Source organism: Chiloscyllium punctatum, chromosome 2, assembly GCF_047496795.1.
Source record: "Chiloscyllium punctatum isolate Juve2018m chromosome 2, sChiPun1.3, whole genome shotgun sequence".
Taxonomy (NCBI): Eukaryota; Metazoa; Chordata; class Chondrichthyes; order Orectolobiformes; family Hemiscylliidae; genus Chiloscyllium; species Chiloscyllium punctatum.
This window is the reverse complement of record NC_092740.1, coordinates 104,766,461-104,793,230: the sequence shown is the minus strand read 5'-3', so window position 1 is coordinate 104,793,230 and position 26,770 is coordinate 104,766,461. Positions and strand designations below refer to the sequence as shown.

At 41.2% G+C, this 26,770-nt stretch overlaps 1 protein-coding gene across 7 annotated transcripts in view; it reads right to left on the bottom strand.

The window, feature by feature from the left end:
* frem1a (Fras1 related extracellular matrix 1a) overlaps positions 1 to 26,770 on the bottom strand; it is a 377,121-nt gene that overhangs the window by 95,384 nt on the left and 254,967 nt on the right. For all 7 annotated transcript variants that reach the window (XM_072586891.1, XM_072586895.1, XM_072586892.1 and 4 more), the window contains 5 exons: positions 24,116 to 24,326; positions 22,253 to 22,397; positions 12,418 to 12,559; positions 5,617 to 5,812; positions 3,623 to 3,887 (listed from right to left, as the gene is read on the bottom strand). In XM_072586891.1, the coding sequence (XP_072442992.1) occupies positions 3,623 to 3,887; positions 5,617 to 5,812; positions 12,418 to 12,559; positions 22,253 to 22,397; positions 24,116 to 24,326 (959 nt within the window). The remainder of the gene's footprint in view (positions 1 to 3,622; positions 3,888 to 5,616; positions 5,813 to 12,417; positions 12,560 to 22,252; positions 22,398 to 24,115; positions 24,327 to 26,770) is intronic.

The following is a 26,770-nucleotide window of genomic DNA, read 5'->3' as shown; positions in this document are numbered from 1 at the left end:
GTATTTTGTGTAGTTTTGGTCTCCTAATCTGAGGAAGGACATTCTTACTATAGAAGGAATATACTGAAGGATCATCAGACCGAGTCCATCAGAGATGGAGGACATATGAGGAAAGATTGGATCGACTGGGCTTATATTCACTGGTGTGAAAATAGATGGCACCGTCTTAGAATTAGAATGGCACCATGACTGGCACATATATGGTAGGCTGAAGGGCCTGTGCTTGTGCTGTACTAATTTATGTTCTATGCGTTCGTGGTGTCAGACCTATATTAATGTGAATCAAGAAGAATATGTCAGCTCATGTTTCCATTTGTTCAACATCAGAATGAGTTCACTATTGCTGAAGAGTTGAAGAATTTTTTGAAGTTTGGCATGTTCAAGGTGGTTGGTGGGAATGGATTAAGTAGAAATTAGAATTTGTCCTTTAAGCATAGTTACCAATATACCTTACTTGAATCTGATGATTTGTGCCACTTAAGGGACATTCTGAATAGAGAATAAAACTGTTACTGAGCATAACTTTGAGTGGATAAAATGTAGACAGCTAAAAGAAAGAGAAAAAAAACTGGAAGGAGCTACTAACATTACAACAAGTTAGTAACACAATCATTTACTGTTGCTTCATTAGGTTATTTGCACATGGGAAGTTGAGTTTCTCTCAGGGATGGCTTCGTTTATGGTTTGGTTTGAATCTAAGTCATAAGGTTGTGAGTTCAAGGCCCACTCCATGAGAAGAAATTAGTTGCCTTAGGATGGTGACAGCATGGTGACAAGTCAACTAAAATGCAGAGACATTGAGATCAAGAAGTCTCCAAACCTGCTCTCTGGCTGGCACCTTTTGAGTGGCTGTCAAAACAGTGTTCACACTAATTCAGCCATACATCATTGACAGCAGCATAAATGTAACAGCAGTTGAGTGGAACTTTGGCCTATTCTGTTTCTCAACTCAACAGTCTCATCATGACACAAGCTATTCTTTCTGCCCAGGGCTGTCATAATGAACTTAGCCATCCTCTCTGCCATTCACCAGAAGAGTGTCACTGTGGTCTCAGATGCTCTCTCTGTAATGCACTCCAGGAAGTCACCCTGACTGCAACGGTTCCCTTGTCAGTGACCGCACAAATGTCACTCTGATATCAGCCAATCACTCACTCATGGAGCCAGGACTATCTCCATGACCTCAGCCGTCTACTGTGTCCCAGATACCAGGAGATTCCCTTGACTTCTGCCATCCTCTCTTCACTGACACAGATGTGTTCCTGTGACAATGCTTTTCTTTCTGTCACTGACCTCAGGAATGTCACTACAATCTCAGTTGTTCTCTATTTCACTAACCCCAGAAGTATTATCCTAACGTCAGCCTCCCTCTTTGTTATTGAACCAAGAGTCTCATCATGACCATATCTGCCATCTGTAGACCTCAGCTAACCTCTCTGTCACTGACAGCATGAGTGTCACCTTGACCTCAGCTGTCCCCTCTGTCATTGGCTCCAAAAGTATTGCTATGACCACTGTCCCTGACCCTAGATAAGTCCCCATGACATCAGCTATCCTCTTTGTCGCTGACCAGAGAAAGGGGTATCATCATGACCTCAACTGTCCTTTCTGTCACTACAATCCCAGGATTGTAGTGACCTGTGCTGTCCTCTATGCAACTGACCACAGAGGTCTATGATCAGTGGTGTTCCACAAGGATCAGTCCCAGGACCTCTTATTTGTAATATGTATAAATGATTTGGATAAAAATGTAGGTGGTCTGACTAGTAAGTGGAGTTGTGCATAGAGGAAAGTTATCAAAGCATACGGGAGGATATAGATTACTTGGAAAGTTAAGTGAAGAAATGGCAGGTGGAGTTTAATCTGGACAAGTGTGAAGTAATGTATTTTAAGAGAACAAATGTAGAACACAGAACATGGAACATTACAGCACAGTCCAGGCCCTTTGGCCCTCGCTGTTGCGCTGACCTGTGAAACCAATCTGAAGCCCATCTAACCTGCACAATTCCATTATAATCCATATGTTTATCCAATGACCATTTAAATGCCCTTGCGTACCTCTTGCTGCAACAGTTTAGCACTGCTGCCTCATAGCGCCAGAGACCCGGGTTCAATTCCCGCTTCAGGCGACTGACTGTGTGGAGTTTGCACGCTCTCCCAGTGTCTGCGTGGGTTTCCTCCGGGTGCTCCGGTTTCCTCCCACAGTCCAAAGATGTGCAGGTCAGGTGAATTGGCCATGCTAAATTGCCCGTAGTGTTAGGTAAGGGGTAGATGTATGGGTATGGGTGGGTTGCGCTTCGGCGGGGCGGTGTGGACTTGTTGGGCCGAAGGGCCTGTTTCCACACTGTAAGTAATCTAATCTAATCTAAAAGGTACGCAAGAGGAAAGTATACAGTAAATGGCTGGACCCTTAAGAGCATTAAAGTACAGAGGGATCTTGAGATCGAAGTTCATAGTTCCCTGAAAATAGCAACACAAATGGATAAAAGAGTAAAGATGTACAGCTTCCTTGCTTTTATCAGTTGGGGTTTTGAGAATAAATAGTTGGTAAGTCACATTGTAGCTGTGTAAGACTTTATTTAGGCCACAGTTGGAGTACAGTGTGCCATTCTGCTTGTCACGTTATAGGAAGGATGTGGAGGCCTTGGAGAAGGTACAAAAGCAGTTTACTAGAATGTTGCCTGGTTTAGGGTGTATTTGCTGTAAAGAGAGGTTGGAAAAACTTAAATTGTTTTTGCTGGAGCATCAGGCTTAGTGGTTAGCACTGCTGCCTCTCTGCACTAGGGTCCCAGGTTCGATTCCAGCCTCAGGCGACTGTCTGTATGGGTTTCCTCCGGGCGCTCTGGTTTCCTCCCACAGTCCAAAGATGTGCAGGTCAGGTGAATTGGCCATGCTAAATTGACCATAGTGTTAGGTGCATTAGTCAGGGGGAAATGGGTCTGGGTAGGTTACTCTTCGGTGGACTGGTTGGGCCGAAGGGCTTGTTTCCACACTGTAGGGAATCTAATCTAACTGATCTGATAGAAGTTATAAAATTATGAGAGGGTGGACCATTCGGAGTCTTTTTCCCAGGTTGGAAATGTCAAATTCTAAGGTTTAAGATGAGTGGGGGCAAGTTTAAAGGAAATGTGTGAGGCAGTTTTTTTTTTAAACATAGACTTTTTAAGACTTTAGTTTAGCCACATTTGAGGTATTGTGTGCAGTTAAGATCACCATGCTATATGAAGGGTGTCGAGGCTTTGGAAAGGGTGTAAAAGAGGTTTGTGTCTGCAACATGCTCCCACTGGAGATGGTAGAAGCAGCTATAACAATATTTAACAGCCATTTAAACAGACACACAAACAAGCAGGGAATAGAGATCAGATGGGATTACTTTAAAATGACATCATGGTCAGCACAGACATGGTGGAACAAAGGACCTGTTTCTCTGCTGTTACTGTTCTGTGTGCTAATTGCACAAATGTTTCTGTTACACATCCATGATTGTAATAATACTATTATTTCCTTGTCCTCAGCCAAAAACAATATACACAGAAAGTGATTGGACATGTTATGGATTGGTTCAATTAAACTCAGTGCTATTATTATTTTAGAACCTTCCTGTAAATATGCAGATATTTACCTCAATGAGTCACTTGTAGCTGCCACTGTGCTTTTGTGAGTATAAGATACTGCCTGAGCTGCCACGTCCATTTGGCTAAAACTGGTTATTGCCACTCCAGGGTAGGTGATATATTCTACTTGGCCATAGCTTGGGGGCATTGTTATGACGTAAAGCAGCTCCTCCGGTTTGTTTGAGCCGTCAGAGGCAAGAAGGATGGCTGTCGTCAAAATGCCTCGCTCTCCCATGAAGATGGTGAGTGGTTTTAGGAAAATCATAATTTCACCTGGATATAGAACAAAATGATGAGAACAACTTTGTAAACTTGTCAGACTTGCATTTGCCAAATACTCATATATGCTGCAGTTAACACAAGATGCAGTAAGTTAAATAGCAGCAAAAAAAGTGACGTCAATAAATAGGAAACAATCATATTAATTATCATAAAATAATCAAGAAAAATATTTTAGAGAAGAAAATAATCTTCAAATATATTTTTAAATCATGGTTTAATTATTTGTATTAAGTTCCCCTTTGTGCTACTTGGCTGCACTTATTAATAAACTTGCTGTTTTATTTATTACAAATTTCCCTGAAAGCAATTTCCCCTCAATAAATTATTTAAAAATTAATCAAATATTGAAATATTTAGGCAGCTCATTTCAAAGTCTGCTTGCAAGTCAAGTTGTACGCAAGTCAGAACGCAATGGACATTGGAAAGCAAGTGTTCATAAGTACAGAGAATGTTCATCTGCCAAATCTTTAAAATTGCAACCATGTATGGTATTATGTTTGGAAGCCAACATTGGTAAGTCGGATGTTCATAAATTGGGGACCCTGTATATTGTTGAACAGGAGTTGTGTTGTTGATTAACCACACAATAGAGCATTTTACATTTTAACAATCAAGGGAGGTCTTGTCTTTCACTTGTACAGTAGCATTTTAAAGTGGGGAACGAGAAGTATGTGCGTGTATGTGTGTGTTTGTTCTGCCATGCTTCATGTGGAACTATTCATTGTGATGTAGGAAGTACAGAATGAACAATCAGAAATCAGAAAACTAAAACAAAATAACTAGTGAGGAGAAAGGAAGCTGACCATTTAATTTGATTAAAACCCTGTTACTTTCATTTGAACATTCATGAGAACTAAAATTTTCAATCAATAAATGAATATTATACAAATAGTTATTGGAGTAACTAACCCCAAAAATTATATATATATTTTTATTCCTTTCAAAGCAATCAAATCTAAATTATAACTTGAGTTTGTAAATTAACAAAATCAGATATTTTCGTTAAAATCAATATGAAGTACTTAAACTTCAGATGTCACAAACAGTTTATATCACAAAACAGTCCTTTGTGATCCCAACAACTATTACTTGAATTGGGCCTTTGGATTCTTACTATATGTCCACCTTGGGAAAACAGGAGCAAGATGGTTTTGGCTGTACATTAAGATGCAGCATGGTGAATGCAGAATTTTAATGAGAACCATGTCTGGTCAGAACTTAAATGTGCACTGTGCTGAGAAAACAGTGATTAAAGTTAGTCCATTGTGTGATGCTTCTGTTCCAGTCAATGCAAAAAAAAATGGAAAAAGTGGTTCACTAGGCTTTACGAATGTTAAAATGTATGGCAATAATATCTGAAATAATGAATTAATGGCAGGTCATTCTGCTGTAATGTGATAGTTGTGTTCCTCTGCAACCTCGCACTATATAAAATAAAGCTATGTAAAACGGCTGTAGAAAGTTCCGCTGTAGAAGATCGCTAATAGAAAATCACTATATTTGTGAAGTAAAAAGTTTGCATTATTCAAACAACGTCCACAGTTCATTATAGCCAATTGTGCTGATAAAACACGCATTATAGCAGAAGGACCTGTACATACCTCAATCATTGACTTTAAAAAATAACAAGATATTGAAATTAATTACAGTATTGTTAGGGGATTAAATGCTTCTTATTTTAGAGCTGCAAAGTGTCTCTAGATTACTGATCTTACTGTACCCTTTTCAATGTTTTGGATGAAGATTTGAAAACGGTGGACAGAAGATCTATGATCACCATCTGATAAGTGGAAATGAAAGCTGTCTCGACCGTTTGACCCAATTGCTCCAGTGTGGATGTATCTCAGCCGGTTCATGTCAATGTCATCCTGGCTGCAGTTCATGCCAGGGTGTAGGGGTATCCAATCTCTGCCTTCCTGATAGAAACAAAATGTAACAGCTGTATTAGGGAGAATAACATCTATAATGGAGTATAAACTCTGAGAATAAGAAACAACAGAAGAAGAATATCAGAGAGTCACAAGTTCAACAAGTTTCACCACTGAACATGAAAACATGTATAGTTGAACAAAGAATAAAACAGCACAGAAACAGGCCCTTTGATCCTGCATTCAAGACTGCACTGATAAATGATTACTTACTAAACAAAAAAATCTTTTACCTTTATGCGGTCTGGATCCCTCAATTCCTTGCTTATTCATTTGTCTGTCAAGATGCCTCTTAACCATTGCTGTTGTATTCACTTCCACCACCTCCTATGGCAGTGCTTTCCAAGCACTTACACTCTGTGTAAAAAAAAACCTGCTCCTCACATCTCCTTTAAACTTACCACCTTCTACTTTATTATTTCTCTAATAATTCATGTTTCTACCCTGGGATCTATGACTGAGATCTATCCATTCTATTCATGCCTATCATAATTTTTTAAACTTCCTTCAATGTTCAATTGAAAATGAATCAAATGTGTCCAATCTCTCTTCTTAGCTAATACTCTTCAAACCAATCAACATCTTAGTAAAGTATGGGAGTTGGGATGTCAGAGTCATAGAGATGTACAACACAGAAACAGACCCTTCGGTCCAACTCGTCCATGCCGACTCAATATCCCAACCTAATTTAGTCCTACCTGCCAGCACCCAGCCCATATCCCTGCTAACTCTTCCTATTCTTATTCCAATCCAGATGTCTTTTAAATGTTGCAATTGTACTAGCCACCACCACTTCCTCTGGTAACTCATTCCATATACGAACACCCTCTGCGTGCCCCTTAGGTCTCTTTTATATCTTTCCCCTCTCACCCTAGACCTATGCCCTGTAGTTCTGGACTCCCCCAGCCCAGGAAAAGACTTTGTCTATTTATCCTATCCATGCCCCTCATGATTTTATAAACCTTTCTAAGGTCATGCCCAGCCTCCGACACTCCAGGAAAACAGCCTTAGCCTATTCAACCTTTCCTTATAACTCAAATCCTCCAACCCTGGCAACATCCTTGAAAATCTTTTCTGAACCCTTTCAAGTTTCACAACATTCTTCCAATAGGAAGGAGACTAGAATTGCACACAATATTCCAACAGTGCCTAACCAATGTCCTGGACAGCCTCAACATGACCTTCCAACTCCTGTACTCAGTACTCTGACCAATAAAGGAAAGCATACCAAACGCCTTCTTCACTAACCTATCTACCTGTGACTCCACTTTCAAGGAGCTACAAACCTGCACTCCAAGGTCTCTTTGTTCAACAACACTCCCTAGGACCTTACCATTAAGTGTTTAAGTTCTGCTAAGATTTGCTTTCCCAAAATGCAGCACCTCACATTTATCTAAATTAAATTGCATCTGCCACTTTTCAGCCCATTGACCCATCTGATCAAGATCCCGGTATAATCTGTCATGTTTAGGTTATACAGGACATTGGCAAGACCTCTTCTGTAATGATGTGCCCAGTTACAAGACGGATATTATTAAGCTGGAGAGGGTTCAGAAGAGATTACCAGGATGTTGCTGGGTGTGGAAGGTTTGAAGTGTAATGAAAGGCTGTTTTGGCTGGACTTTATTCACTGGAGCAGAGGAGGTTGAGAAGCGACCTGATGGAAGTTAATAAAATAATGAGGGGTATAGATAAAGTTAATAGCAGTTGTCTTTTCTCAAGTATGGGGAATTTCAAGATCAGGGGCACATTTTTAAGGTGAGAGCAGAGAGATTTAAAAAAAGATATGGGGGCAATTTTTTTATACAGAGGGTGGCGCACATGTAGAATAAACTTCCTGAGGAAGTGGTGGATGTGAGTATAATTATAACATTTAAAAGACATCTGGATAAGAACATGCACTGGAAAGGTTTGGAGGGATATGGGCCAGGAGCATGCAGGTGGGACTAGTTTAGTTTGGGATTATGTTCACCATGGATTGGTTAGGCCTAAGGGTCTGTTTCCGTGCTATATGCTAAAGACTCTTATATGCAAGGCAGTCAACTTTTTTTTAATAGAGCAATACTGCAAATATTTAGAACTTTATTTTGTTTAACCTCAGCATGGCACTAGAGGTCAGCCTGCATTGGATACGGAGTTAATTCATATAGAGCGTGTAGGGGTAAGAATCATAGATATGGACATGAACTGGAACTAAGTATTATAGAGGATTAGGAAGCCATAGCATTGCCATGGGTTGAAATGAAGAATGAGAGGTAATGGTGAAAGGTGGCATAGATTAGCCTGTATAGTTAAGGACATTCATCCCAAAGAATCAATACAAGCCTTTTAACCAACATGCCTCTGTATTTGGCAGCCCCTGGGGCTGCTTCCAAACTACCTTGAGGGGTTGGTAGGCCCAGCTCCATTCCACAGTTGTCCCTTATGTGGAAAGAAGATCTCATTATTCATGGTAAATTTCCAAGGAAATTCCGCTGAGAAAGACAAGCCTAATTACCTGTCTTCAGGTTAAGAATCTAAGCCATAGAAACTAGTCTCATCTCTGTATAGTTCCCAGACATATGGACGGAACAGTAGCTCAGTGGTTAGCACTGCTGCCTCACAGCACCAGGGACCTAGGTTTGATTCCAGCCTCGGTCAACTGTCTGTGTGCAGTTTGCACATTCTCCCCGTGTCTACAAGGGTTTCCTTTGGGTGCTGCTGTTTCCTCCCACAATTCAAGGATGTGGACGTTAGCTGAATTGGCCATGCTAAATTATTCATAGCATTAAAGGATGTGTAGGCTAGGTGCATTAGTCGGGGTAAATGCAGAGTAAGGGGAATAGGACTGGGTTGGTTACTCTTCGAAGGGTCGGTGTGGACTTGTTGGGCTGAATGGCCTGTTTCCATACTGTAGGGATTCTATGATTGTATATAAAACACACAACAAAGTTGCATTGACGGTGATGGAGAAATGTTTAAGTTTACCTACACTTCTCCTTTGTTTGCCAGGGTTCCACCTATGCCATGGAACCAACAGGATTTTGGGTTTACGATCTGCTTACACATGGCAGGGAAGGACATTTTGGATGTTGCAGTCACCCACAAAGAGAGGATACTTGCGAATGCAACACACGCTATCAATTATAATTTACAATAAAAATCTACAATTAAAAACTTACTTCATAGTATAGGGACTCACTTCCCAATAGGAAACATAGCATGATACTCAAAGTAGATCATTAAAAACGGAATACCTCAGAATCTGGATGAATGTAAGATTTACTGAACCACTAGCAGGCATCTTACCAGCTCCATGGGAGATGGGCTGGGAGATAAAAAGTATGGCACTGTGGCAACTTATCACAGCGGGGGACTTCTGAAGTTCATCTCCAGAAAAGTTAGTTGAGTGGCCAATTAAGGCCCATTTTCTCCCTCTGCACTGGATGACAGGACCTCCAATAAACTTGCTGCCTTCAAGCAGGACATTGGGGAAAACCCTCCCTTTAGGACAACCTATGATCCAGCACAAGTCCCCTGTTATATGTAGCCATCCAGGCTTTGAATAACTATCCCTCCAAACCCCTTGAACCATATCGGCAGTTTCCCCATGACCGTGAAGCTTCTCAATTCCACATATCCTCTTCAAGGGCACTTATACCATTCCCAGCAGCTATTGTTTCAACAATGCCATGATTGGCAGTGATGGTCGGTTACAGAGAGAAGGGGCTTGGTTGTTATGGAATGGGGAGTTGGGCTTTTCTTCAAATTTGGGCAAGTTGATCACAGTAAGTTTGATTGGAGAGGACATACATAGTTGCCTCCTTCATTCCTTTTTCATCAGCTGCTCAGCTGCCAGGCTATCTGATATTCCCATGCACAGACAGACCGCATTCCAGCTGCTCATTCAGGGAGGGATTCCCCTTGTGTTTCTGCAATGTCTCTTGATTCAAAGGCTGTGTCTAACATGATTTCAGTCAATGAAGATTGCATCAGGAGGAAACCTGTTACTCTAATGAAGTCACATTTTGCTTGATACCTTTTACTCAGAATGAATGCAATGTATTACCCTCTCCTGGCAGACACAGAATGAACCCTCACACATACGACTTCATGAGTACTGTCACTGTTATAGACACTAGCAGTGCCATCCTCATCCTATTCCCAGACTGCAGGAGAGTCCCTGGTAAATGGTAAACGCCAGTGAGCGCCTCTGTAAAGCAAAGATGTTGCACACTCTATTTCCCACTGAGATAGCAATAGGGGAATCATTGCTTGAGAACGTTTGGTGGAATGGCCATGTCATGATTTTTGCTTCTTCCTCCTCCCTCCGTAGCAATTTGTTCTTTTCTGTCGAGTCTCTGATCATTTTCCCTGTCACGTTGCAGGCCAAGAGAATGAAAACTGAGTGCCCGGGGGGGAGCAAATGGTTTGAGTGCAACAAAGACTTGAAGACAGAACCAAGCCTTCACTACAAGTAACACCACTCCCTCTAGATTTTGCATTAAATATGAGTGGAAACCATCAATACGGTAACCCATTCAGCTAAAATTAATCAAAACTTAACCTGATTAGCTTTAAATTTAAAACTTCTTCCTGCTGGACACTTATTAAGACAACATGTGAACTCCAGAGTTGAGATCAAAAACAACACTGCTACAATCAGTTTACATACAATCTGCTTATTCTGCACACTCCAAAGGGTCTTTTCATTTTGAATGGAATGTGACATTACTGGAAAGCCCAGCATTTGTCCACCTTTACTTGTCTTGAACTGAGTGTTTTGGTAGGCAATTTCAGAAGACAGTTAAGAGTCAACCATATTGCTGTAGGTCTGGAGTCACATCAAGACCAGACCAGGTAAAGATAGCAGATTTCCTTCCCTACAGGGAAGCAGACAGGCTTTACCCCTCTGGCTACATATTTGTGGCTACATATTTGTCACTGAATTAACTTTAGATTTCACCATTTGGCATGGTGGCACCTGAATGCATGACTCGGGAATATTAGTCTAGAGCTCTGAATTTCTAGTCAATTAACATTACCACACTTCCCAATATACTCACATCGTATCCTTATCATTGAAGCCTACACCAGAACTGACCACGTATGGTACCAGTTCAATTTTTCACCAAAACTCCAAATGGAGTATAGCGATCACAATGCTGAGGATTGTAGAGGCAGTTTGTGCAGGCCTGGTCACTCACTCTGAAGGAAATATTCACATTTATGTTTATCATTTCAAAGAGATGACCTCAGATTACTCCTACATGGAACACTACCAGAAAGAAATGAAATCTCTGAGGACTGACACTGTGCATTGAACATTTAAATTCACATTAATTCTGAAAATGACAGTCTGAAATTTTCACACAGAATAAACCATTGTAAAGTCTGGTAGAATTTGAATCAATCACATCTCAGCATGAGGATCGTAAACTGACAGAATTACAAGCCAAAGCATGGTTTCGAGCTCAGACAGATCATTGTTCGTTGCAAGCTGCCCTGCTCTCAGGACAACTCCATACAACTCTGTCACGGTAGGCGCTGCAAGATATGCCAGAGTGTGGACATAGAAACAACCATTACGCCTTGTATACCTCCCACGTTGTACATGGCAGGTATTCATGTGACTCAGCCAACGTTGTCTATCTTATAAATTTGCAGGCAAGGAGGCCCGGAGGCATGGTACATTGGGGAAACCGAGCAAAGGCTACAACAACAGATGAATGGGCACCGCACAACAATCAACAGACAGGAGTGTTCCCTCCCAGTTGGGGAACACTTCAGTGGTCTAGGACATTCGACCATGGACCTTCAGGTGACCATCCTCTAAGGCGGACTTCAGGACAGGCAGCAGCGAAAAGTGGCCGAGCAGAAGCTGATAGCTAAGTCATTACCCATAGGGAGGGCCTCAACCAGGGCCTTGGGTTCTTGTCACACTACAGGTGACCACCATTACACAATAAACACACAAACACACACCCTTACAGACCACACACTCCACACTCACACATGCACCCCCTCACAGACTTAAGACACTCTACATTCATTACACACAAACACATACACTTTCTCACACTCACAACCCCCAACCCAGACAAACACACACACACACAGACAAAGACCCACATACACACATATGTTTTGTGGGACGAATTTGTACTTTCAGGGTTACATTGTACTTTGCTCAAAAACTGCATGTATTCATGTAAAACTCCGTTATCTCACTTTTTAGATTAGAATCAATCTAAACATCATGGCATAGACAGAGAACATAGGGGGCTAACACCTTCAACATATTGTCTCGCTGTCACCATTTTAAACAGCTAACCTGAGAATGCAACTTTTTAAAAAAGGTTTTGTATTTACACATGAAATAAGTGAAACTATCATGATATTCAAACAGATGAAAGACTTAACAGAATCAATTTTTCCAATGTATAATTTCAGTTACATCACACTGTAAATTTTTGCTATAAATTCTGTGTCTTAGGATCGAGTCCTCCACTATCACCTGATGAAGGAGCGATGCTCTGAAAGCTAGTGTGCTTCCAATCAAACCTGTTGGACTATAACCTGGTGTTGATTTTTATCTGAAGCTTGTTACTTACCTTGATCTGGAGCACTCCCTGTTTGGGAACACTATCCATCACATAATAAACATGCTGTCGTGAAGTGTCCTTATCCTCAGCTTCCAGCACCACACTGGAGATGATTCTGCTATCCCCAAACTCCACCTCCAACTCATTGTTTCTGTGAAAGGTGAATTAATTCACAATGGTGAACGAACCTCAACAAAATGACTTGGAGAAGATTGTCAGCTCATATTTAAAGGGCTCAGTACATCACCATTCATTTTGAACATCCCATTGTATTTGTCATTTATTTAAGTATTACAATACTGCAAAAAAGCCCATGTGAATTGCGGGCTATTTACCTTTGACCCATTACAGAAACCATGTATCAATGACTAGCATTTAACGGATTACAAACTCCCATTTGAGTGACTAATGCATTCTATTCATCAGAGGTATGCAGAAATGAGACACATTAATTTCTTCCGAGAACAGTGTTATTCTATAACAATACCTAGTTTACAATACCTAATGCTTCCATTTATTTCTTTTTCCTTGTGAACTACCCACAGTCTTGACTATAGTGTACAGCACAGAGAACAGACAACAGACATGCAATCAACCATCAAACTACAGCGCCAAAACAACAAATCAGGGATTTCCATATACTTCATATTAATAAACAGCACCAAGGGAATGAATTTTCCTGGTCCTGATATTACAGAATGGAAGCAGGCCTGAGAAGAAAGTGCCCACAAAGCGGCATAGCCTCAATTCTATCTTAAGTTTCCACACTCTCCCATTTTCTCAAGGAAGAAGTAGTGAGACATTCTCAGAATAGTCCACTTCTCATTTACCTATAGTGAGCTCATCAACAGTCCATTTCACAAAGCATTTGGAAGTTTTCATCAATACAAAGTGCTTTAGCTGCTCTCTGTGGTGTTGGACCACAGAGCTGGAAGTGAGAGCCATGCATTTGAGGTGGGAAGAGTTTTCAAAATTAAGTTATTATTTCAGGTGAAAGGGTTTACCACTTCATAGTTCCACTCCAGTTCAAGGAAGAACCTGAACAAAGAACTGTACCAGTTCTGGAGGTTATAACTCTTCTGGATGCACATGGGCACAGGGTAATAGGCATAGCTGTTTAAGCTGTAAGGTGGTGGTAGAGTAGGTAGCGCCTGGGCTCCTATGCCCAAGATTGTCCTCTTCGTCTGCTTTTTCCCTTTTTCCCCTTTCTTTTTTCCTCAGTTTTATTTAGTTTTTGCTCAAACTTGTAAAGAAAGCTTTTAGGTATAAAGGTGGTAGAGTCTTCTGAGGCACTGTAGCTACAGAGTCGGCTGGACTATGAAACCTGGAGCGGGGGTTCTGGCGGCAGGATGGCATGGGCTAGTGAAGTCTGGAGCTGGAATTTCAGGGAGCACTAGAGAGATGGCATCAAACACTAAACACCATGTTAAGGGCGTATGGTCAGGATTATCCAGGTGATTGGGATAAGGGAGTTCAATTTGTACTTTCTGCAATCAGAGATGCACCGAATGAATCGACCAACTTCAGTCCATGTGAATTCATTTTTGGGCATAATGTAAGAGGACTGTTAAAATTGATTAAGGAGAAATCAATAAGTCAGAATTCAGAGACCACCTATTTGGACTATGTGTCAAATTTTCGAGAACGATGACATGAAGCTGGAGAGTTGGCTAGACAGCATTTCAAAGTATCAAAGCATACGATGAAACAGGAAGCAGATAAAAAATCACAAATTCGCAAGTTTGCCATTGGGGTAAGGTATTGATATTACTTCCAGTCCATTAATCCTTTAAAAGACAGGATTAATGGACCTTATCAAATCGAGAGAAAATTGAGTGAGGTAAACTACTTGATCAGAACTCCAGACAGGAAAAAATCTCACAGATTGTGTCATGTGAATATGCTCAAAAGGTTTTATTTTGATAGGGAAGGAAAGCAAGAGGAGGAGGTGTTGATGATTACAGCACAGGAAGAAGAACCAAGTTCAGAGGATTCTGAATTGGACATTCCTTAAATCAAATTGGACAATAGGGATGTTGTCAATAATTGGGATAAATTATTGAGTTACCTTCCACAATAAAATTGAAAGATATATTGCTATCACATGGGGAGATATGCGGAAATAAACTGGGAAGAACTAACCTAATTGTGCATGATGTAGAGTTAGGAGATGCTGTTCCGATTAAGCAACATCCTTATGGGCATAACCCTCTAAAGCTGACACAGGTTTAGGAGGAGAGTGAGTGCATGCTCCAAGGTGGCATAATTGAAGCGAGTTACAGCGACAGGAGCTCACCCATAGTCATGGTGTCAAAGCAAATGGTACCCAACAGTTATGTGTGAACTATCGCAAAGTCAATGCCATTATAAAGACTGGTGTATATCCAATTCCACAGTTGGAGGACTGTGTCGACAAAGTGGGACAAGAAACTTACATTTCTAAGATGGATTTGCTCAGAGGCTACTGGCAAGCATCTCCGTCAGAGAGAGCAAAGGCAATTTCGGCTTTCGTAATGCCAAATGGACTATATCAGTTCAAAGTCATGCCATTTGCTATGATAAACACTCCAGCCACATTTCAGAGACTGAGTAATAAGGTCATCACTGGATTACCCAACTGTGTGGTGTATATTGATGACCTGGTGATTGTTTGTCACCCTTGGAACGAACATTTACAGCATTTCTTGGAATTATTCAATTTACTTCAGAAAGCGGACTTGGTGGTAAACCTAGCTAAAAGTGAATTTGTCAAAGCCCAAGTCACTTTTCTAGGACATGGACAACTGGCCCCATGGGATGCAAAAAATAAAGTAATTGGAGAATTTCCCACACTGTTGACAAAAGAAGCAGTACTACAGTTCCTGGGGTTGAGTGGATTTTACCAAAAGTTTATGTTGAAATTTAGCAGTGTGGCTGCTCCACTCACCAAATTGTTAAAAAAGGGCAAGAAGTTTCAGTGGACAACAGACTGTCAAAAGGCATTTGACAGCCTAAAAACTGTGTTAACCACTGCCCCAATATTAGCCACACTGGATTACATGAAGCCTTTCAAGGTGGCTATCGATGCCAGTGATGTAGGTGCCGGTGTGGTGCTCCTGCAGGAAGGTGATGAAGGGATAGAAAGACCCATTGGGTATTTTTCGAGGAAGTTGAACGTTTATCAACAGACATATTCAGCAGTGACAAAAGAGACATTAAGCTTGGTGGTGGCCTTACAATATTTCAGTGTTTATATTACCAGCAATGCATCTGAGACAATCGTATACACTGATCACAACCCATTGACATTTGTGGAAAGATTCAAGAACAAAAATGCCAAACTGTTTCGATGGAGTTTGTTGTTTCAGCCATTCATTTGACAATTGTACATGTGGCAGGTCACAAAACGCGATTGCCAATGCGTTATCAAGACTCAAATAAGATACAGAGGCATTCGGTGGTGGGAATACCGCGGCCTGAATTTGCATATGGTTGTGCATGTTTGCATGTTTACACTTAGTATAGTGTATATGTGTGTTTAGACTACTGACCTGGTTTTTGAATGGTTAAGAATGAAGTCATCTTTTGGTATTGATGGTTCGTTCTTTTTTAAGGGGGACGTGTCACAAAGCTGACCCCTTTTTTTTCTAAAAGCAGTTTCTTGGCTCAAGGGTACTTTGTCCTTGATTTTTTCAGAGGGTTAATAAACCAGGCTGGGCTTCAATCAGTCTGGTTTGGTACAGAGATGAAAAGGATTTTAAGAGGCCTTTTGTTTATATGTAAACAGATGAGACTTCAGGCAAAAGTGGCCATGTTTTAGAAGGGACCTGTATAGTAAAAGGGAAGTGGTCAGTTCTCTAGCTGAGCAGTTTAATTCAGACCTGAACTGGTTGGGAATTCAACAGTGAGCTGTGTGGAAACTCTGTCTCTCTCTGTCCTTCTAACTCCAATCTGCAAGCACCTGTTCCATACATTTACACTGGTTTCTAAAGGGGTTTGCTTCATGGGATTGTTGTGTGTATTTGGAACAACATAACTGAGTCTAGTTTGGATAGACTGAGTTCTGTAGGGGTTCTTTATTCTGTTCTTTGCATTTCATTGTGTAATTTTGTGAATAAACTTTTGTCTGTTTCAAAATCCTTTCATAAACCTAGCTAGCTTATTCCGGGTAATTTTCACTGTACACTTACCGAAACAAATTGCCAAGTTATGGTCTGGGCTGCCTGCTTAAGAATGTTTTGACTGGTCTGGCCTACTTCATAATACATCCTTCCGAGGCAGTGCATTCCAAATCCTAATAATTCTCTGGACAATGAAGTTTGTCCCCAATCCACTCCTAGCACTTTTGATGACTACTTTGAAATTGCGATTCCTAGTTACTGACACAGCCACTAATGTGAACAGTATATCCTTCTTTACCCTGTCAAAATTATTAATAATTAATTTTAATTTTAATCTCTGTACAATGGAAAATAAGGTCAATTTCTCAAACCTTCATTTTTGTCTAAGATCCCTCATTCCTGGCATCAGTCTTGTAAATCTTCTTTGCACTCTGCCCAGGGCTTTAGCATTCTACCTTACATAAAGTGCCCATAACTGAACACACTATCAACATGCTGAATGACCTAGAATTTAAACAAATCCAGTAACTCAACTGGGCATCCATGTGGAACACTAGGCTGTCAGAAGCATTAGGATTGTGTTCAATCACAGCCTGTGTTTTCTCTATCCACCCCCGAGGCTCCCAGCCTCATTCCTGATGCAGGGCTTTTGCCCGAAACGTCGATTTTCCTGCACTTCGACTACTGCCTGACCTGTTGTGCTTTTCCAGCACCACACTCTCGACTCTAATCTCCAGCATCTGCAGTCCTCACTTTTGCCACAATCTGTAACCTCATGGCTCTGTATGTCCCCCACTCTCCTGTTACTTCAAAGCCATGGGATTAACCCTGGTTCAAAGGAGTGTGCATGAGGGCTATGAGGAAGCTCCTCCTTTAACAAGGTTATGTTGTCCATGTTCTTTTTTTCAGAGAGGTCGTAAAAGGTAAAGACTCCGAAAAGTCTAAGCTGAAGGGTTTTAGGGCCAACAGATACTGTCTCAGGCAATGCGCTTTCAGTTTTTGAAAACAAAAGCTTCTACAATGAAAGGACAGTGGCCAGTTCTCCCTGCTCAGCTTTTCTCTGGTTTATTTTTTTTAAGTAGTGTTTTGAAGCTGCTGGACCTCAAGAAGCAGCTCCAGGCTGGTATTCTATCTCTGATGTCGCTCCTGTAAGACCGTGTATTTGATTTTTTCTTTAGTGCCAAGAGTGGGGATTGTTGCACGTATTTGGAACAGCATCATTCCCTTTTGTTTGTGTTTCATTTGGTAATCTTGTAAATAAATTCTGTTTTGTTTAAAACTAAACCAGTAAACCAACTTTGCCTCTCCTGGAATATCCACTGTACATCTGCTTAAAACAACTGACAAAGTTAGGGTCTGGGCTACTTTCTTGAAATGTTTTGAGGGAGTCTGGCCTGGTCCATAACGGGGCATACCAGGAGCAGAACCAGGCATACATTAAAATGTGGTGTCAATCTGATGGAGTTACAAGAATTATTTACATTCCAAACAACAGAAGCAATTGTCAGCAGACAGGGTTAATTATCTCGAAGATAATTCACTGTTGATTGGAGTCTTAACTCACAGAAGGGAACATGGTTGTGGTTGTTAGACGTCAGTCATCTCGGTTTGAGGATATTGCTGCAGAAATTCCTCAGGGTAGAGTCAGAGTCCAACCAAGTACAACTGCTTCATCAATGCCTTTCCTCCATCATATGGTCAGAAAAGAGTGCATTCACTGATGATTGGTACTACATTCTCAAACATCCATTTCCTCCACCATACTGTTTAAAAGATGTATTTCCTCTCCCCCCCCCCCCACCTTATCCTAGATTCAACCTTCCAACTCAGCACTGCCCTCTTGACCTATCCATTTTCCTTCCCACCAATCCACTACACCCTTCTCTGACCTTTAACCTTCACCCCTAACTTCATCTACATATCACATTCTCAGCTGCCTTCCCTTCAGTCCCATCCCCCTCCCATTTATCTCTCAACCCCCTGGGGCCACCCCCTCATCCCAAATGAAGAGCTTATGCTTGAAATGTCAATTCTCCTGCTCCTCGGATGCTGCCTGACCGGCCATCCTTTTCCAGCACCACACTCTTCGACTCTGGTCTCCATCATCTGCAGGACTCACTTTCTCCCCATATTAGCTAGAAAAGGCATATCATCCACAAACCTTCTTAATCACTTTATCAACCTATTGCTTTAGGGACTAGTGGACATGCACACCAAGATCCATTTGATCCTTGATGCTTCCCAGGATCCTACTGTACGCTAAGTATTCTCTTGCCAAGTTTATCCTGTCCAAGGACATCATCTCAAACCTATCCAGATTGAATTTTATTTGTTACTGATCAGCCCATCTGACAAGCCCCTCTATAATATCCTGTAATCTAAGTCTATCCTCCTCATTATGAATTGCCCCACCCATTTTTGTTTCATCTGCAAACTTACCGATAATCCTCCTATATTCAAGTCTCAATCATTTACCACAAATAGCAAGGGCCCCAACACTGATCCCTGCAGGATACAGACTTTGAGTCACAAAACACCCTTATCATCCTCTGCTTTCTGCCACTCAGCCAATTCTGTATCCAATTTGCCAAATTTGTTTGCAAAGCAAGGGCTCACCAGTCTCTCATCGAAAGCTGTGAAGTCCAAGTAGATTTTGGTGAGTGTATTGCCCTCATCTACACTTATAGCTATCTCTTTGAAAAATTCAATCAAGTTGGTCAGACATGACCTCCCATTAACCAAACTATGCTCAGTGTTCTTGATTAATCCATGCCTCTTCAGGTGCAGATTAATTCTGTTTCTCAGAATTGTTACCATTAGTTTCCTCACCAATGATGTTAAGACTGACGGGCCTATAGTTTCCTTATTTATCCTATTCTGTTTTTTTGACCTCAAGTCTTCTGGCACCTCTCCTGTGGCCAGGAGGAATTAAAATTATTGCAAGTCCACTACCATTTCCTCCCTTGCTTTACTATTGTTGTTCCTTCAGCTGAGTCAAAATTCTAGAACTCCCTTCCTATTGGCATTGTGGGTTTTCCTACATTTCAAGGACAGCAGATTTTCAAGAAGGCAGCTCACCACTACCTTGTACCAGGGCATTTTGGGATAGACAATAAGTGTGATCCATCCAGTGATGCCAACATCTCATGGATAATAATTCTTTACAAAGATGTTGTTATTCTTCTTCTGATCTCAATCATAAATTCAACCCTGATTGTGACTATGCCTGTCAGTGCTGGATATGTCAAACACCTTTAGAATCTTGTATGTCTCAATGAGAACCACCTCTTCTAATTTGAAATCCAAAAATAGAGATTAAATTTATTCAGCCTGTCATCCAACCTCCTGAATCTCTTCCACTTCCAATCAAGTATATCCTTAATCCACAACGAGCAAGGAACAAGGAATCATCTATAAATACAAAGATCAAACTGCATTTGTTGTCTAGATGTGGTGTCATTAAAGCCCTCCACAATGTTATTAAGACTTTTTTCCTAGACTCCAACTCCCTTGCAATAAAGGCCAAAATGGTATTTGTCCTCCTAATTGCTTGCTGTACATATTTGTTAACTCTCTGTCTTCCTCCTCTGAACATCAATATGTTAAAGTTTTGTGCCTTTCAAAAAGTATTCTGCTTTTCCGGTTTTACTGTTCCTATGTGCTGAATAATTCTAATAGGATTACTGCAATAGAAGAGATCTAAAGGAGGATCTGTTGGGGTAGGGTGTGGAGGGTGGGTTGAATTTGGTCAAAAATTCTCTTTAAAAAACAGAGAGAATTACAGAATGACACAGTGATATGACAAAGATGTGTATGCTACCAGGACTGTCTTACATGCAATATAACTAAAAGGATTTGCAAGAAAGCAAGATCAAACTTTTTCACATTGCAAATTATTTTATTAATTTTACTGATTTCTCAGACCTCAATTATGGTAATTGAAGTAGAGTAAAATTTAGCAGTACATTTTAGAAAGAGATTGAGTAATTGTAATTGAAATATTTAAAATTATGAGGGGCACAGATAGGGGGGAGCAGGAAGAAACTTTTCCCACTGAGGGATCAATGGCCGAGAACATAGACTTAAGGAAAGGGACAGATAGTTCAGAGTAGATGTGAGGAAAATCTTTTTCAGCTAGAGAGTAGTAGGAATCTGGAAGGTGTAGTATGGCTGGTAGAGGCAGAAAACCTCATAACATTTAAGAAGTGTTTCGATGCACTTGTGATGCCAAGGCATAGAAGTCTATAGGGCAAGAGTTGGAAAATGGGATTAGAAATAGTTAGGTGGTTATTTTTGACCAGGACTGGATGCGATGGGCCAAAGGAGTTTTCTCTATGCTATAAATTTCTATGACTTCAATTTGCTTGCTATTCATTATTACAGTACTATTTCCATGTTGAAAGGACTGAGACAGCAAAGCACATAATACGTAACTGGAACTTGCTACGTTCATGGAATGCCCTGCCAGTAGCAGTGGTGGACTCTCCCTCTTTATGGGTATTTAAGCGGGCATTGGATAGGTATATGGAGGATAGTGGGTTAGTGTAGGTTAGGTGGGCTTTGATCGGCGCAACATCGAGGGCCGAAGGGCCTGTACTGCGCTGTATTCTTCTATGTTCTATGTTCTATGTTCTATGTAACTATTGAAATCTGTATGTCTATCTAGTACAACCAACTAATCCACAACAAGCAAGGAACAAAGAGTCATCAATTCATTCTCCAGGAGGAGATACACAACCAAAAATGAAAAAAAAAACTTTAATAGAAAGGACACGCTCTGAATTCTGTCCTCTAATTTCATTGAAACATGTTATCCAGTTACTTTGTGAGGAGGATTGTCAAAGGTTACAGCAGTATATAGATCAGTTGAAGGCATGAGCAGAAAAATGGCAGATGGAGTTTAATCTGGACAAATGTGAAGCGATGCATTTTGGAAAGCCAAGTACAGGTGGAAATTATACAGTGAATGGCAGAACTCATAGGAATGAAGTTAATGTACCTGGGTGTGCAGGTTCACAGATCACTGAAGATGGCAGAACAGGTATATAAGGTAGTAAAACGGCTTCTGGCATGTTGCCTTCATTGGAAGGGTCGTTGAGAATATGGATAGCAGGTTATGCTGCAGCTTTATGGAACTTTAGTTAGGCCTCACTGGAATATTGTGTATAGTTCTGGTCACCATACTACCAGAAGAACATGGATCCTTTGGAGTGGGTACAGGAGGGGTTTATCAGGATGTTGTCTGGTATAGAAGATTTTAGCTATAAAGAAAGGTTGAATAGACTGGGATTTCACTGGAACACAGAAGGTTGAGGGGTGTCTTAAAACAAGTTTATAAGATTGTGAATGGCATGGGCAGAGTGGAAAGTATGAGGCTTTTCCCCAGAGTAGAGGGGTCAATTACTGGGGAACACAGGAGCAAGGTGCAAGAGGGGAAGTTTAAAAGAGATATGCTAGGCACGTTTTTCACACAAAGGGTGGTGAGTGCCTGGAACAGTTTGCCAGAGGAGGTGGTGGAAGCAGACACAATAGCAGCATTCAAGAAGCACCTGGACGAATACATGAATAGGAAGGGAATAGAGGGGTAAGGATTGTGTAAGTGAAAGCAATTTTAGCCTGGAAGGGCAAAATGTGGTGGTGCAGGCTTGGAGGGCTGAAGAGGCCTGTTCCTTTGCTGTACTGTTCTTTATGGGGAATAACTTGGGATCAAAATGATGGTGAGTCCATATATAAGAGGAACATACCTGCTCAATAATGGTTTTTCATCATTTACTGGAAGAATTGTGACTTGAATGACTTTTTGTACTGTATGCTTGCCATCTGACAGCTGAATGGTGAAACTATCCGTCTTAGTTTCGGAGTCATCATGCTTATACATTAACTTCATTCCTGCAAGAGAAGCAGTGAGAGAGCTGATAATCACTTTCTCCAAATAGAATAAAAACAAATCATCTTATGCCCTCATGGTCTCTGATCTGATTTGGCAGTCCAACACTCTCAGGTGGACCTATGCAAGTTCCAGAGCCTCTGATTAGTTCTGCAGGATTAGAAACTAACTCATGGGTGATGGTGCACTCTCTAGCAAAATTATCCATCTGTCTTGCTACTGGCAAATGCAGTGTCAAAGTACATATTTAGTCCCAATGTCAGATTTATCAAGCCTGCATGAATGTCTCACTCTATGTATCTATTAAAACTTATTCATAGAGCTACCCAATCAGCGGCAGTCCCCTGCTCTAATCCCATTGCAGGTTTACATCCAATTCACTTTTGCATGTCATTATTGAATCTGTTTCTGCCATTCTCTTAGCATACTGTATATCATAACAACTTACTGTGAAAATAAACAACCATCCTCATCTCACTTCTGATTATTTTGCCAATTACCTTAAATTTAGTTCTTTGATTTTCCTCCACTTTGCCAAGAAACAGAAGCTCCTTATTCAGTTCATACCTTTAGTTAATACCTTTAGTAAATCTGAACACAGATTAAAGTTCCATTGAACCTGCCCTGCTTTGATGGATACAATAATTCCTCTTACATACTCCTCACATTTCAAAGATTTCACCAAAATTATGATACCTGGAATTATCCACAATAATTGCATTCAGGCCTAACAGGTGACTTAGAAAAGGATTCACATAACTTTATTACTTTTATACACTGTACCTTTGTTTCCAAAATTTCTCTACACATTCTTTAACATCCCTATAATTAAACTTGCCATCTTTAACTTTTGGGGCATTCTGCCTATATGTTCCTGCACTATTTAAAATTGCACCATTTAAATAGTATCACCACTCCTCAATTTTCCTGCCAAAATTTTCATGCCATTCTGCATATGCCTCATCTCTTCAATATTGACTCAACATCTTCCTGAAGTCTTCTGATGGCCTGCTCATCAGTTCATGCATTTCCAATGTTCAAGTTGCCTGCAAACTGGTACTGCCCATACTAGGTCATGAAATGAGAAAACAATACTGCATTTGATCTGTTGAGCCTATGCTGCCTCTTTGATAGAGCAGCGTTGCTGTTTCTCCATAACCCTGTCACTTCCTCATCCTCAAGAAGTTGTCCAACCCACAATCTTTTCAGAGGAATTGGCCTCAATCTGGTTAATTTCTGTGCGTTAAGGTTGGTCCTAAATTTATATCTGCAATTTTGTGCAAAGATTCTGAATCTGTGATCATTGGTAATACTGTTGATGCTGGAAATCTGATCGGAACTGTGCTGGAGAAGTCATATCCGATTCAAAATGTTAACCACATTTTTTTCACCACAGGTTCTGCTAGACTTACTGAGTTTCTCCAGCATTCTCTGTTTGTGGACGTGATCATCAGTTATTGACTAACTTGCGAGAGGGACTACTGTTTACCTGGTTACTCGATTAAAACTACTCACCATCTTGGAAACATCTACAAAGTTATCTTTTAATCTTTTCTGTTCCAACCCACTTTAGGTTCTCATCCCCAATATAAACTGGGAGCATCCTCTACAGCCATTGCATCTTCAGCCTCCAGATTAATATGGGGATCTATGACTTATAGGTTTTTTTTATTTTAACACATTATTCCTTTTCATTCTGTTGCATTGCAATCCAAAATACCATGCTTCAGCTGATCCATTGTGAAGTCATGCACAAGATGCTCTTCATGACTGTGGATTTGATGTTTGTACTGGATGATATCATTGCCATTCACGATCTTTCCATGGTTGGGCTGCTGTTTTATAATGAATACCAAGCTGTCTGTGGGTAAGTCTAGATCTGCCACATTGATTATTGATGGATCCAGTTCACGTACTTGACCTTCAGAAACCTGGATAAAACACAGTGACTGAACTTTACTTTCAGCTCAAGAGTCAATTCAGTCTAATTTTGTTGGGGATGGGGGTTAGGAAGGAGGGGATTCTTGCCACGAGGAATTTTCTCACTGTATCTTACCAAAACTATCTCGGTAACTACCACTTCCACGGTGCTGCTGGCTTCGTTCTACAACATGCTGGTGATGGAACAAATCATCATTTCCTAGATATCCCCTGAAAAATAAGCTTCCCTGCTGGTCATGCCATCTTTCAAAGGCCGCAGCATACCCTGACAAACATTTGTATTCCAAAGCTGCTCCACTCATTGAAGGACAATCAGTCTGAAGAAGCCTGAGAATGAAAAAAATGGCACGAACAGGGACACAGAAGTCCTCGTGGACTGAGGCAGGGGCATCCTCTTTTCAAAGTACTGGCAGAGGAGGACACAATTTCAGACCTTGGCAGTCTGGATCAAGGTCAGTGCCATCTCTATATCACATTCACTTTGTCACATTCCCCAACCTCCCACCCCATTAATCCTGCTTGGCTTCTGCATTGCCCACTCACTCACCCAGTACACCATTCTGACCACCTGCAGCAATACTAAAAGCTGTGCTTTCAACTCACTTAATCCCTTCTTACCTCATTCCAGGAGGAGAGAGCCACAAGAGGGCAGAAAATTAGGCTCCCCACCCCATTCAAAAAGAGAATCCATTCCTCACAGAAGACCAAGGCTGTTCCTGCTGGGATGCTGAGACATCCATGTCCCACTAACTAATAAGTTCCACTCTTCATTCTACTGAAAATCTCTTTAGTAACCCCAATGACATTGTCATTCAATTCACACAACTTCTAACCACTAGCCTTGTCTCCCTTGAGGAGGTGCCTTCTGGTTGAGCAACCTGTTTTTCTACAGGGCCACAGGATCATGGTGTTACTTACAAGATGCAAGAGAGCTGCTCAACCAGAAGGCACCATTTCATCCTCTGAAGACAATGCAGAAGCCTGAAGTGAAGCATTAGCAAGGCTGCTTCCTGCAGTCTCACCAAACCAGGTAGTGACACCTCAATGGGAAAGCCAGGCTGAGAATGTTTGGTGAGCACTTCACTGTGACACAGCTGGTAAAGGAACAAAAAACCCAGGCTGTTGGCATTTAGCAGTCTGTCAAAGACCAGACATTTGCTTATCCCATGGCAGGAAAGGATCTTGTGATGTTGGTATTGAGGGATTTTGTCCACATATATAGGGAGGAACAACAGCACTAGACAGTATATCAGACACAATGATCCAAATTGCCTAGAAACTGCCGCAGTGTAGCTATACAATGGGAGCCCAGGTGCGTCAAGCCTGAGAATGTCTGTCTGCCTCTGTGGCCAGGTTGGTGGTTGCCAGGGAAAGCCAGATCCAGCACTCCAGCTGTTGGATAAGCTATAGACCTACACTACATCACACAGTCTTTGGTTCTCTTGACTGAAGGCATGGCAACTGGGGCCAGGGAACCTGGCACACACTACACAAGGAGGCAAGTTAGTGCCAAGAGGTACCCAACTGGAAGAAGAACTACATACAGGACTCCTCTCAGGGCATTCCAAATGTCATCAGGCTACCACATCCAACTCCACCCTGTCTGCCCCTGCTCTGACCATTTGAAGTACAAGCTGAGGAAGATCCTTTCATCTCTGGCGAGAAGACTCTCGGTATAGCAGGGCTTCCTAGACACAAAACACCCCCGGCCATCTGAACAAACATCTAGTGTCAACTGGCTCCACTACCTAACAGTTTCCTCCACCCCAGTTGCAAAACCTGGGACAACACTCAAACAAAGTGGGAGACAAAGAAAGAAAAACATTTTGAGGGCATATTGATGGCATAGACAACAACTAACTGTATTGTTTCAGAAGTATCTCCCAACTTCAGAAACTCAAAGTCTATGTTTTGAGGATGCTGAAATCACTATAGGATCATCCATGAACTGATAGTTTCATAGATAACATGTTTCTAGATGTAGTCATTCTATATCTGAACAGGGTCCAGATAGAAAAGGAATGAGTGATGGCTAGGAAGTCAGGAAAAACAGTCAGATTGTGATGGAGGGCATCTCACTCTACAAACAAGTTCCTGCTTCAACTCTTCTGAGGATTGCAGCTAGAGCCAGGTTCATTGTACCTTGGGTGGCTCAACTTTAGACGGAAGGTAGGAAGAGTGCAAGGGCAATAACGGTAGGATATTTGATAGCAAGGGTAACCGACAGGTACTTTTTTGGCCAAAGATTTGACTGCAGGATGTTGCATTGTCTTGCTGGTGCCTGGGCCAAGGACATCATTGAGTGATTCAGGATACTGAGGCTGAAATGTTAATGGTTTGAAACGGGAGTCCATGGAAGTCAGAGACCTAAAAAGGGATGAGAGCCTACTAACAGAATTTAGGGAGTTAGAATCATAGAATACCTCCAGTGTGG